Below are 13,757 nucleotides of genomic sequence, written 5' to 3'. Positions count from 1 at the left end.
ACTTTTGGTCACACCCTCAACTCTATCTGTCCAGTATAAACATCAAGTATAGACATTCCTGAGCGAGAGGGTTTTGTTTTTGCTAGGAACTGTCCGATTGGCTTTTTACCAGCAAATCGTGGCGTTCAAAATGATCTTATTCTCTTGATCACATTAAGGTATTCGGATTTACAGATATTTTAAAAAAGTTTCACCGATTAACAATACCAACTAATATTACTGTCGTTTTTATTCCATCGATGTGATAATTATTGCCCTGGTAAATATTTAGTTAAACGTTATCGGCAAGCTGTCAATTGTATCTGTCTAGCTTCTAGCCCGAACAAACCAAAAGTAGACATATTATCATATGCCAACGACACGAGAAACGGCAACCACAGTTTGTCATGACTAGTATTAATGAAAAAGTACCATTCTTTATGATTTATACTGATCATGTCATATGCTTGAACTTTCAGATTTTCAATTTATCAAAGTACAGGATTTAATTAGGTGTGTCACAAACAGACCATTTTCTTTCAACTGTATTGTACATTCAGTTGTATATTTAGCATTTGAATGGTACGGGTACTTCTACTCTGCTCACACTTGTTACGTACTTCATTTCATACTAGAATCAAAAATCATGAAATCACAGAGTATATGTACATGTAAGAGTCAAGTTCTCGATCCCAGGATCGTCTTTCAACTCTGCTCACGTCTGCTACTTCAGGTTTATTTTCGCAGTTGATCTAGGAGGTACATCGGTACTGCTGGCTTCCCCACCTGTTCGTTAATGTTACTGTCATTCTCTATGCTAGAATCTATATACATGAATATGTCAAGAATCAGAGCCTAAACTTAGACTAAGTAAGCGTAAGTCATTGATTTATATTAAATGATGGTGAGTACAATATCGAATGAAAATAGTTCTCTCCCCGAGAAATCGCGGGCTTTTTACTAGTAAATTAAATAGTACTTAACATTGTTGAAAAAAAGGTCATAGCGTTTATAATTTATCTCTTCCCTGTTGGATAACGAACACAAGCATCCCGTGAGGCACTTATACATTTTAGACAAAGACATTGATGTAAAAAAACTAAAAACAAACATGTGATAATATAAAATGTCACTGAATCTAAACTTCTTTCAAAGGAAACACAGTTTTCGATTACAAGAGTTGCATAATCAATATGGCGTAATTATTAATGTGTCCTCTCCACTCTGAGCTCCTGGTTGTAGGCAATCTATTAATATTATTGCTATTCGCTTCATACCATGAAAAAGGATGGGAGCGATCTATATTCATGTTTTCGTCCAACCAGGTCATCAATCACATGATGTGTTGCTGTCCACGATTGGATATTTCTTAACAAGCTGTTTTGTTTACAAATGTTATAAACATACCCATGTGTCAAGCTGACTCAAATGACCAATTTAAGTTTCTAAACGGAAGCGAGGACGAGAGACGCATGCGCACAACCAACATGACGTTCTCTCTTTTATAACTTTTCCACCGGTGACGTCACAGACGATGGGTGACGTCCAATCAAGGGACGCTACTCTTCCGCTAATCTCATTCCCTATTTGCGATATTCCGTGCTCACGGGACTTGGAACGGACTATCCTATCAGATAGGCGTGGTTTAGTTCCCTTCCACTAGGCGTCTAAACGTAGCCATCGTTAACATACATTATTGTCTGACAATAGAACCTTATAGATAGTATGCAATTGGCTAAGAAGTTCATAACATTGCCATCCGGAAGTATAACGGACCAACACACAAACTATGTGTATCCATGAACGTTTATTGTCTGGATAATACCGTTTAGTCAGAATTACTCATAAACGTGGATGGCAAAAAACAATAACAAAGACCAGAGTGACGTCGTCTTCATTCTATCTATAGACTTACAGTCTGACGTCATTTTAAAGGTTTGTGCAGCGTCTAGTGAGTTGTCAGTAGTGCTCAAGTAAACAAGATATTTCATTGATTGAACCATTGAATACAACTCACGATTTGTTTTCTTTTGTGGTCAAAGACTTGTCTTTTGATGTATTTTTTGGTCAGTGTCAGGCTATAAATTTACGACGATTTCTTCGGTCTAAACCACTTACGTTCATTGATCGGTGTGTGCTTGTAGTATCTTTTAGTTCCCGATTGAGAAACTGTACATCGATACGTAGAACACCTGTGTGAATACGTGGTCCCAATATCGTGACATATGCCTCCTAAGTTACAACCTGTTAAAAAAAAAAAAAAAAAAAAAAAAAAAAAAAAAAAAAAAATGAAAAAAACAAACAAAAAAATAAATAAATAAACGCACCAAAATTCAAACACACATGATATATAGATAGTATGCAGATGACGTCAGTCAGGCCTTTGTTATTGTTTTTGCCATCCGCGTTTGCGAGTTGTTCTCACTAAACTGTATTAACCAGACTATAAAAGTTCATGGTTACACAGAGTTTGTGTGTTGGTCCGTTATACTTCCGGATGGCAATGTTGTGAACTCCTTGGCCAAGCGCATTCTATCTATAGTCTACTATGTTTTTGTCTTACAATTTTACATTAATCAGAAGATTTTTGACCAAATCTAAACAAAGGGTTTGTGACACGCGTTCAAACGAACAGTTCTCAAATGGCAGCGATCTATAGATAGAATGCGCTTGGCCAAGGAGTTCACAACATTGCCATCCGGAAGTATAACGGACCAACACAAACTCTGTGTAACCATGAACTTTTATAGTCTGGTTAATACAGTTTAGTGAGAACAACTCACAAACTGGATGGCAACAACAATAACAAAGGCCTGATTGACGTCATCTGCATACTATCTATAGATAGAATGCTCTTGGCCAAGGAGTTCACAACATTGCCATCCGGAAGTATAACGGACCAACACACAAACTCTGTGTAACCATGAACTTTTATAGTCTGGTTAATACAGTTTAGTGAGAACAACTCACAAACGCGGATGGCAACAACAATAACAAAGGCCTGATTGACGTCATCTGCATACTACTATATTCATGTTTTCGTCCAACCAGGTCATCAATCACATGATTTGTTGCACTCCAACGACTGGATATTTCTTCAGAAATGTAAACACGCTGTTCTGTTTATGAAAGTTGTAAACATACACATGTGTCAAGCTGAATGAAATGATCAATCGAGATTTTAGATATTTAAAATACTGTGAGCACTTTTCACTATGTGGGTCACTTTGAGCACATATTCCGATGTGACCAATGACCTCGAGCACATGGACATTTGATATAGATCATGCCCATTCTTCGTTGTTATCATCAACCCATTATTTTATTGTCAGGACAGTTTTTGTTTTTTTTGGATTAAATCTAAATTTCACACACATTAACACACACACATAACACACACACACACATAACACACACACACACATAACACACACACACACACACATACACATACACACAGAGTCGCGTCCTATAGATAGCACGCGCTTGGCTAAAAACTCACAACATTGCCATCCGGAAGTATAACGGACCAACACACAAAACTGTGTGTATCCACGAAGGTTTATAGTCTGGTTATCCCTCTCCTTACCACCCATAGGAAAATCGTCACATTCGTTACGATGTAACCGACAATTTCCTCATTCTGATTTCTCTTGTACATCACAGTTATAAATACTAAACATAATAATAATAATAATAATAATAATAATAATAATAATAATAATAATAATAATAATAATAATAATAATAATAATAATAATAATAATAAAAATAATAGTGATGATGGTGATAATAATAATAATGATGATAATAATAATAATAATAATAATACTAATAATAATAATAATAATAATAATATAATAATAAATAATATAATAATAATAATAAAAATAATAATAATGAAAATAATAATAATAATAATAATAATAATAATAATGATAATAATAATAATAATAATAATAATAATAATAATAATAATAATAATAATAATAATAATAATAATAATAATAATAATAATAATAATAATAATAATAATTTGCCCATCTTGCTTCTTGTAAACAGCAGGATGACAAAAAAGAAGGTTAAACACACACGTGCATATCATGGAGAAGGAAAGCGTGGGCAAAAACACAAATCGTGTAGATATATTCTACACAGTTCATAACATCAAAAGCTACACATAACAAAAGAGCGTTATGTTACATTTCAAAATAGAGACAGTTTTAAACGTGTATACTAAAAACAAAATATTACGGGTATAGATAGAACGAAGATGACGTCATTCGGGTCTTTGTTATTGCTTTTTGCCATCCACGTTTATGAGTAATTCTCACTAAACTGTACCAGACTATAAACGTTGAAGGTTACACACAGTTTTGTGTGTTGATACGATATACTTCCGGGTGGCAATGTAGTGAGTCTCTTAGCCAAGCGCATACTACCTATACTAACAAAAATATATTACGGGTATAGATAAAATGCGCTTGGCCAAGGAGTTCACAACATTGCCATCCGGAAGTATAACGGACCAACACACAAACTCTGTGTAACCATGAACTTTTATAGTCTGGTTAATACAGTTTAGTGAGAACAACTCACAAACGCGGATGGCAAAAACAATAACAAAGGCCTGAGTGACGTCATCTGCATACTATCTATAGATAGTATGCGCTTGTCTAAGAAGCTCATAACATTGCCACCGGAAGTATAGCGGACCAAGACACAAAACTGTGTGTATCCATGAACGTTTATAGTCAGGTTAATGCAGTTCAGTGAGCATTACTCATAAACGCGGATGGCAAAAAACAATAACAAAGACCTGAGTGACGTCATCTTCGAACTATCTATAGATAAAACGAAGCTGACGTCATTCGGATCTTTGTTATTGCTTTTTGCCATCCACGTTTATGAGTAATTCTCACTAAACTGTATTAACCAGACTATAGATAGAATGAAGATGACGTCAATCACGTCTTTGTTATTGTGTTTTGCCATCCGCGTTTATGAGTAATGCTCACTGAACTGTCTTAACCTGACTATAAACGTTCATGGATACACACAGTTTTGCGTGTTGGTCCGTTATACTTCCGGATGGCAATGTTATGAGCTTCTTAGCCAAGCGCATACTATCTATAAACGTTCAATGTTACACATACTTTTTTGTGTGTTGGTCCGGTATACTTCCGGACGGCAATGTTGTGAGTTTCTTAGCAAGCGCATACTATCTATAGATAGTTCGAAGATGACGTCACTCAAGTCATTGTTATTGTTTTTTGCCATCCACGTTTATGAGTAATTCTCACTAAACTGTATTAACCACACTATGAACGTTCAAGGTTACACATAGTTTTGTGTGTGTTGGTCCGGTATACTTCCGGATGGCAATGTTGTGAGTTTCTTAGCCAAGCGCATACTACGTATAACTTAGGATATTTACCTTCCTTGAGAAATGAAAAAGTTCCACCACGACATACGTAAGTCACACAAGGGAGATCACCCAAGATCCGAGTTTGTCCCTCGGTGTAGAGTTTACCATTGTAGATGCAAGTAACTGAACGGGAAAGTTAGTGAAAAAATTAGGGATGAAAAAAGTTCAAAAGAAAAGGAATATCTAAATCATGACAAGAATAGAACATTTATTATTATTATTATTATTATTATTATTATTATTATATTATTATTATTATTATTATTATTATTATTATTATTATTATTATTTATTATTATTATTTTATTATTATTAGATACTATTATTATTATTATTAATTATCATTATTATTATTATTATTATTATATTATTATTATTATTATATTATTATTTTTATTATTATTATTATCATCATCATTAACATTATCATGAATCCTAATTTACAATTGTAGTGGCGCTCATAACTGCCCTGGCTCATGGTGCCCCGTTCTCGACATACTACTGGTTTTGTTTTTCATTGTTTCTTCTTGTTTATTTTTTTTATTGTTTCGTGTTTTTTTTTTTTGGTGTTGTTTCCGTTTTTTAAATAGATTTTTTAATTGTTTTTTTCTTCTTTTTTCTCCGTTTTCTTTTTCTTTTTTTTTTTTTTAATGCAAACTGTTACTCGGGTCCGTCTCAAAAGGCATTTTTCAGCCCACAATAATAATATTAATAATAGATAATAATTTAATAATAATATAATAATAATAATAATAATAATAATATAATAATATAATAATATAAAATAATAATAATAATAATAATATGTAATGATAATAAATAATAATATAATAATAATAATAATAATAATAATATAATAATAATAATAATAATAATAATATAATAATAATAATCATAATAATAATAATAATAATAATAATAATATAATAATACTAATTCTAATAATAATAATAATAATAATAATAATAATAATAATAATAATAATAATAATAGTAATAAAAAAATAATACATAATAATAATAATATAATAATAATAATAATAATAATAATAATAATAATAATAATAATAATATATAATAATAATAATAATAATAATAATAATAATATATAATAATAATATTAATAATAATATAATAATAATAATAATAATAATAATAATAATAATAATAATAATAAATAATAATAATAATAATAATAATAATAATAAAATAATAATAATAATAATAATAATATAATAATAATAATAATAATAATAATAATATAATAATAATAATAATTAATAATAATAATAATAATATAATAATAATAATAATAATAATAATAATAATAATAATAATAATAATAAAAATAAAAATAATAATAATAATAATAATAATAATAATAATAATAATAATAATAATAATAATAATAATAATAATAATAATAATAATAATAATAATAATAATAATAATAATAATAATAATAATAACAATGATCATACTAATAATAATTACAATAATATTAAATATGACGATGATGATGATGATGATGATGATGATGATGATGATGATGATGATGATGATGATGATGATGATGATGATAATGGTGATAATAACAGTAATAATAAGATTGATGAGTGGTGTGTAAGTGTCTTTGTCACCAAAACACAACGAATGTGATGGATAACGCCATCCTCAAATCTCTTTCTTAGTCGTATTCAGTGTTTCATTCATTTCATTTTATAGGGAATGAGATTAGCGGAAGAGTAGCGTCCCTTGATTGGACGTCACCGGTGGAGAAGTTATTTGTAAACAAACCAACTACAAGCCAAGCGCTCCGAATACAAAATTTATTATTCATATTTCTGTACAAAAATGCATAACGTTGATTATGATATGCATGTTTGTACAGAAATATGAAAAATATATTTTTTTTATTTGGAGCGCTTGGCTTGTAGTTGGTTTGTTTACAAATAACTTCTCCGCCGGTGACGTCCTATCAAGGGACGCTACTCTTCCGCTAATCTCATTCCCTATTGTTTTTATTTATCTCTCCAACTTGATATTTCATATAGAGCAATATCCACTGAGCGTGTTCAAAGCACTTTACAAGTCGTTCCTAGCCAACAGCAACACTTAACATATTATGGAACAGGACATGACGACTGTCAGGCGATATCTCACAATATTTTTTTTTCCGGACAGAGACAACGCTGTTAACGGACAGGTACTCATTTTACACATTAGTACGGCGAGTAAAGAATCGTTTCCAAGGACTAATCTAGGTGCCGCTCAGAACGGGACGTGAACCCAGGACCTTCCGATCCGAAGGCAACTGTCATACCACTAGACCACATAGCCATTCAATGAACGACTCAGTTTGGATAAGTTACGCTTGAGGTTCCTTGTGACGTAATGTGGGTTAGAGCCTTGCCTTCATTGTTATCGCCTGACCGTGGCCTTCGTAAAGTTATGGCCTGATACTGACCAAGAAATGACGTTAAAATGCCAGTCTTTGGCCAAAAAAGGAAACAAATCGTGAGTTGTATTCAATAGTTCAACCAATGAAATAACTTGTTTCCATGAGCTCTACTAACGACAACTCACTAAGCGGTGCAAAAAACCAAATAATGACGTCAAACTGCCAGTCCTTTTGGATTTCAGTATCAGGCTATAACATAACGATGGCTACGGTTAGACCCTGGCCTTCGTTAAGTTATAGCAAAGAGTGTGTAGGGTAACATAGTTACCAAGAGCTCTCACTTCTCTTAACCGCAATGCTATTGTCAAAGTCCTGGATTGCTATGTACTGTCTGTGCTGCTATATGGTTGTGAGAGCTGGACCATAAACAAGACCATGGTTAAAAGACTGGAGGCAGTGGAAATGTGGTTTTACAGAAGAATGATGAGGGTGTCATGGATGGAAAGGAAAAGAAATGAAGAAATTTTAGAAATGGCAAACAGAAAAAGATCACTGATAACAAAAATCATCAAACGCCAAATGGAATTTTTAGGACACATTATCCGCCACCCTGGTTTGGAAATACTCGCCTTAACTGGAAAGATGAATGGAAAAAGAATAAGAGGAAGACAAAGAATAACGTATTTGAAAGGGATAAGAACTTGGACAGATGAAGCTGAGAAAGGTGGCGCTGCTTTAATAGAATTGGCAAGAGATAGATCAGCTTGGCGGAAGATGACCTCCGACGTCTGCTTCAGATATGGAACTACATGAGATGAGATGAGATTGTCGCGTGCCAGGCGAGACAGCGAGGTGGGTGTGCTCCGCGTGTATCATGCGCGCTAGGCTTACTGATACAATGAAGAAAATACGAGTAGAAGACGGAAGATGCTTGGTTTCACCAAAAGCGGGAAGTGAGAGCTCTTGGTAACATAACAATCGTTACCTACACGCTCTTTGGTTATAGCCTGACACTGAAATCCAAAAGGGCTGATAGTTTGACGTCATTATTTGTTTTTTTTTGCACCGTCTAGTGAGTTGTCGTATGTAGTGCTCATGGAAACAAGTGATCCCATTGGTTGAACTATTGAATACAACTCACGATTTGTTTTCTTTTGTGGCCAAAGACTGGCATTTTGACGTCATTTTTTGGTCAGTGTCAGGCTATAACTTTACGAAGGCTACGGTTAGAGATGACTGGTCGTATTACACTTTTTGATTTGTTTTGTTTGTTGTTATTTTTAGAATGTATCTTTTTGATTCCCTATTCAAACTTTGAACCTGCCTCCGATCGACATGAAACAAGATTGGTACTATGTCATAAGTTTAATATATTTGTACACAACAGTCCTTAAAAAAAAACAAAAAACAAAAAAAAGTTTTGAAATTTTGGCCAGAAAATTCGTCCTTCAAGTCGATTGATTAAAATCAACCTCATTTTGTCAAAAAACTATCAAACCTGGGGGCAAGAGGAAGGTCACTTTGATCGATCGATATTTGAAGGACGAGTTTTTCGGTGAAAATTTTTAATCATATTTTTTTTTCTTCCCCAGAGTGCAACGGATGCCAGGTGACGAGAAAAAAAGTAACTCCGAGAAAATGTAAACATAATCCAAAAAAAATCAACGGAGATTTAGTAATATTAACTTTACAGAAGTAACAAAAAGTTTATCAGATTACAGTTAAAATTTGAAGCAGATCCGTTGGTTGTAACAGTGATTAGGACAGGACCTGTTCCAGGACTCAATTTTATGTAAGCGGACGAGATTTAGTTATTTACTAGTTTAGTAAATGACTTGCTAGTTAAGCAAAGTAAGTGACTAAAAAAATCGAATTTTATGAACGTTTTCTAGTCTTGGACTAGCTAGGTTCTTGCCTAGAAGTGGGCGTTGTAAGGACGGTGACTAATTTATCTATTTTGTCTTATTAACATCAAGCTCTCTAGTACACGATGGAAAGAAAAAAACCCGGCCTTCATGCTCTCAAAGAGGAAATTAGCAACACATCCGGTATAGATAATATTTCGTTCCGTTTCATATTTGAACTAACTTTTGCCATGATGAATCAAATCACGTGATTATTGACTGTCGACTGATCAGACTACAATGACGTCTATGGTCGACTGTCAGTTCTATATTTAGGCCAATGAAAGTATCATTGAAACTCAAATTGAATTTTTAAAAAAGAACCCCCCCCCAAAAAAAAAAAAAAAGAAAAAAAAAAAGAACAGCAAAAAACAAGCAAACAAAACAGAAAGTGTATTCTGATCGATCACGTGATTTCAGTCAGTTACAATGCCAGCAGAATAAGTCCATTATACTTTCTACTTTTTTCTTGTTGTTCTTTGAAGCGAACCCCTTGGCTTCCAGTCTCCGTTCACTCGCAACTCGACTCCCTTAGAAAATCGGTACTTTTTATTCTTCGTGCTGGCTAGAACTTTTCATATGTCTTGTGATCAGACTGTGTAAAAGTCAAAACATGATCAGATTTATAATGTTTTTTCTCTCCCCTGGATACGCTTTTATACTCGTTGGAGAAATATTATTTCATAAGGGCGTCCGCCATTGTTCCGATAGTTTAGAGTCAGTTACTAAGTTACCTTGCGTCATTACGAGGGAAGTGACGTTGCGACTGTTGAAGCGTATTACGAAGTGAATCAAAAAGATGAAAACACATCTACAAATTATTTTAAAATTATGCGAGTGAGACATCCAAAGTTAAAGACCGGAAAGCTATTACTGGTGAACATTGAACTAAATCTTTACAATCGATATAAATTACAAACTCAAACACTGAAATTCAAGCCGTTTGTATCGTTTGGTCTCGTGTTCGAGGCTGGTGATTAGGAACTTTAGAAGCCGGAAAACGTTGCGCACAAAACATGTCTCCCGTTTATTGTTGTTTACATTGTAGACAATATTTAAAAAAAAAATGCCTTTTGCGCCACGATATCATAAGATATCGTCGCCTAGGCATTCCACGAAGGAATATAGATAACTCATCAAACAAGATGTCTGATGTCAACAGGAATCACCCATGTTGTCCGAGTGAGCAAATTGGGGGTTAATAATCTTGCTCAAGGAAAAAAAACGAAAGAGCCTGAAGCGGGGCTCGAACCAGTGCAATGCCTTAACCACTCGGCCACTTCGCCCCCCCCCCCCGTTTGAAGATAATATACTTTCAGAAAAACCAAATTGAACACATAACATGTTATACTCGTTAAATTCATCAGATATGGCTAAATCATTCTGAAAATCAGGTTCCAAATAGTTCTTGTTTTGTTCACACAAGCGCATTAATTTTGAATAATTAACTTTACCGTGGTCTAAAAATAGATCGACAGTAATGTTGATAAATGTTACCAGTTGTTTAATAAAAAATCAATATTTAGATATTATTTGACGCGTGATCGAGTATTTATGAATATGTGTTTCTTTTGCCACCTAACAGCCAAATTTTAAAGGTTATTTTTTCTATAATTTACATTGGAACGTGAGCTGTCAAGACAGGAAATGTGTTTTGCCATGTGCTTCTACACCTTTGTTTACAAATGGGGCATCTAAGTGGTCTCTTCCATATGTAAATCTTGACAGTATTTGATGCGAGATCGAATATTTATGAGTATGTGCTTATTTGACCACCTAACAACCACATATTTATGGTTGTTGTTTTTTCTTCTTTTATTTGCTATGAAAAGGGAGCGGTCTGAGGACGGAGCCCGTGTTTTACCAGGTACTGTCAGTGTTTTTGTTCTGACGGCGTCATTCTAAGGTTAGCTCTATGGTTTTACTTTTAAATCGTGTTTTAATATTATTCTAATCGATTCCCTTGGTAGATATGTCAACTTTACCCTCTCCTTACCACTTATAGCAAAATCGTCACATTTGTTACGACACAATATACATTTTTTCTTATTCAGACTTATTTTGTACATCACAAAATTTGAAGAAAAATCTTTGTTTAATTAATAAGAACTTAACCCTATTTTCATACTTGGGGGCCTAAAAGACCCCAGGGGTTTGTTTTTTATTCATAAAACAGTCAATTTTTGACACAGAGACCTGAAATTTGGTGACTTTTCCTAAAATGATAAGGTCCATGACCATGTCAAATTTCAAGTCAAATTTTGTCACGTTCATAGTATACTTACACTGAGCATGCTCATTTGGAATTTGAGATTTTCCGATCTGGAGGCCAAATGCCCCCAATAACTTTCAAAGAGAAAAATACAGAAAGTACTATTTCCTGATTTGGTGTCATTTGGCCCCCATGACTTTATAGAGAAAACGGAGTGATATTGGTCAGTACTGACCCTCGAGCGCTGGCACTTGTTGGTGGTTTTCCCATGCCAGGGACGAGTATGAGACCTATGCACATTTGACCCGCGATTCCTCGAAGTCTTGGGCTAGGGACTTGAAGTTTATCTATGGTTGTCATTCGTATTATAGGGTGTAAGGGGGGGGGGTCAATCTTGTTGTTTATTCTATCCCCTTTGTTGTCCTTTTTAAGCTCTGCTCTCAAATTGTTAGTCCTCTCATGTTAAAATCCACTCGACATTTATCTTCTTTTGTCAATTGTTTTTCTGACGCGAAAGATTTAAAACTGGCCTATGGGAACACTTTCTGTAAAGATTTTAGGATGCACTGGAACTGGAAGGAGAGGGGGAGTTGGTCCCTGTGCTAAATGAATATCCACCTATCGTATGATAGTGATGATATGTGGTTGAAATATATATTGGTGGTGGAGGCAGTAATGAGAAGTACAGAAAGTATAATTGCGAGAAATGGTGACGTCACATCTTCTACTCTTCCGGTTCCAAACTCCTGGGATTTGACCAGTCCTTTGGAAGACTTATAATGAAAAAGTTACATATTGAATCATAAGGTGCATAACTTTTTTAGCTTCAGTTAGTAGCAGGCTGTATACGTAGGCAGATTCTTAAGATTATGGGACATAATAGACGACTTGATAGACGACTAGCATTTATTTAGACTAGAAAATAAGATGCCATCAATCTGAAACCAGAAGATCAATTACAAAAGGTATCCAGTCCTCCGAAAGAGTGGTTTTACACTTGCATTGAGATCGGAACAGTTTTTTTGACATCACACCTGTGTTTACTCTAATGATGATGTAGTTGTGGTGATGATGAAGAGATCAAATGTTGGTGATGGGAATAGATGCTGTGCGATTGGCTAAGAAGCTCACAACATTGCCATCCGAAAATATAACGGACCAACACACAAAACTATGTGTAACCTTGAACGTTGATTGTCTTGCATTAAGTGTCTTTTATCTCAACTTGGGTCTTAGACAGTGGGTAAACTTTGAGAATAATTATAGAATCTAGGATCAACCCCGGCTTATTTACCCGTATGGCTTTTAGAACTTGATTCAAGAACTGTAACTCATAACAAACAGTTTATCTTGTCTTATCAATGCTTTGATTCTAAATTGTCCAGATCAAAATCTCTGGTCTTAGTTACAACAATCTTGTTTTCAAGACAAAGTCAATTAATTCAATCCTAACTTCAGTTGCCCAAAATATAATAAACTAAAAGCTTGTCTGTCGCTCCCATTTGTCGAAACATGATAAATGAAGACGTGTATAAACCAGAAAGTGCGAGCGATATGTAGGTCGCCATGCCCACTAAACTGTGCGTGATATTATTATCGTTATTATTATGTCGTCTTCAAACCATAACAATCATATTCGCGGAACCCAATTCAAAACATTTCCAAACGATTTTGTATCCAAGTCGTTCTGCCCTCCAAACTATACAAGATATTATCGTATCCAGACCGCAACCACCGATATTCTCGGAACTCTTTTCACAACATATGTCACCTATAACTTCCAAACGGTATTATATCTGAATTAACTAAATAGCAAAATGGATTTAACAGTAAA

At 34.0% G+C, this 13,757-nt stretch overlaps 1 protein-coding gene across 3 annotated transcripts in view; it reads right to left on the bottom strand.

Moving 5' to 3' along the window:
* The window catches only part of LOC144973625 (uncharacterized), a 37,601-nt gene that overhangs the window by 4,268 nt on the left and 19,576 nt on the right, over positions 1 to 13,757 (bottom strand). For 2 of the 3 annotated variants that reach the window (XM_078916289.1, XM_078916288.1), the window contains exons 3-4: positions 5,417 to 5,530; positions 2,098 to 2,223 (exon numbers count right to left, since the gene is read on the bottom strand). In XM_078916289.1, coding sequence (XP_078772415.1) covers positions 2,098 to 2,223; positions 5,417 to 5,530 — 240 coding nt within the window. The remainder of the gene's footprint in view (positions 1 to 2,097; positions 2,224 to 5,416; positions 5,531 to 13,757) is intronic. The other variant, XM_078916291.1, reaches the window with a different exon arrangement.

The sequence above is a fragment of the Berghia stephanieae genome, chromosome 5 (assembly GCF_034508935.2).
Source record: "Berghia stephanieae isolate SIO BIC M18660-M18661 chromosome 5, UCSD_Bste_1.3, whole genome shotgun sequence".
Taxonomy (NCBI): domain Eukaryota; kingdom Metazoa; phylum Mollusca; class Gastropoda; order Nudibranchia; family Aeolidiidae; genus Berghia; species Berghia stephanieae.
This window is presented reverse-complemented; position numbering and strand designations above follow the sequence as displayed.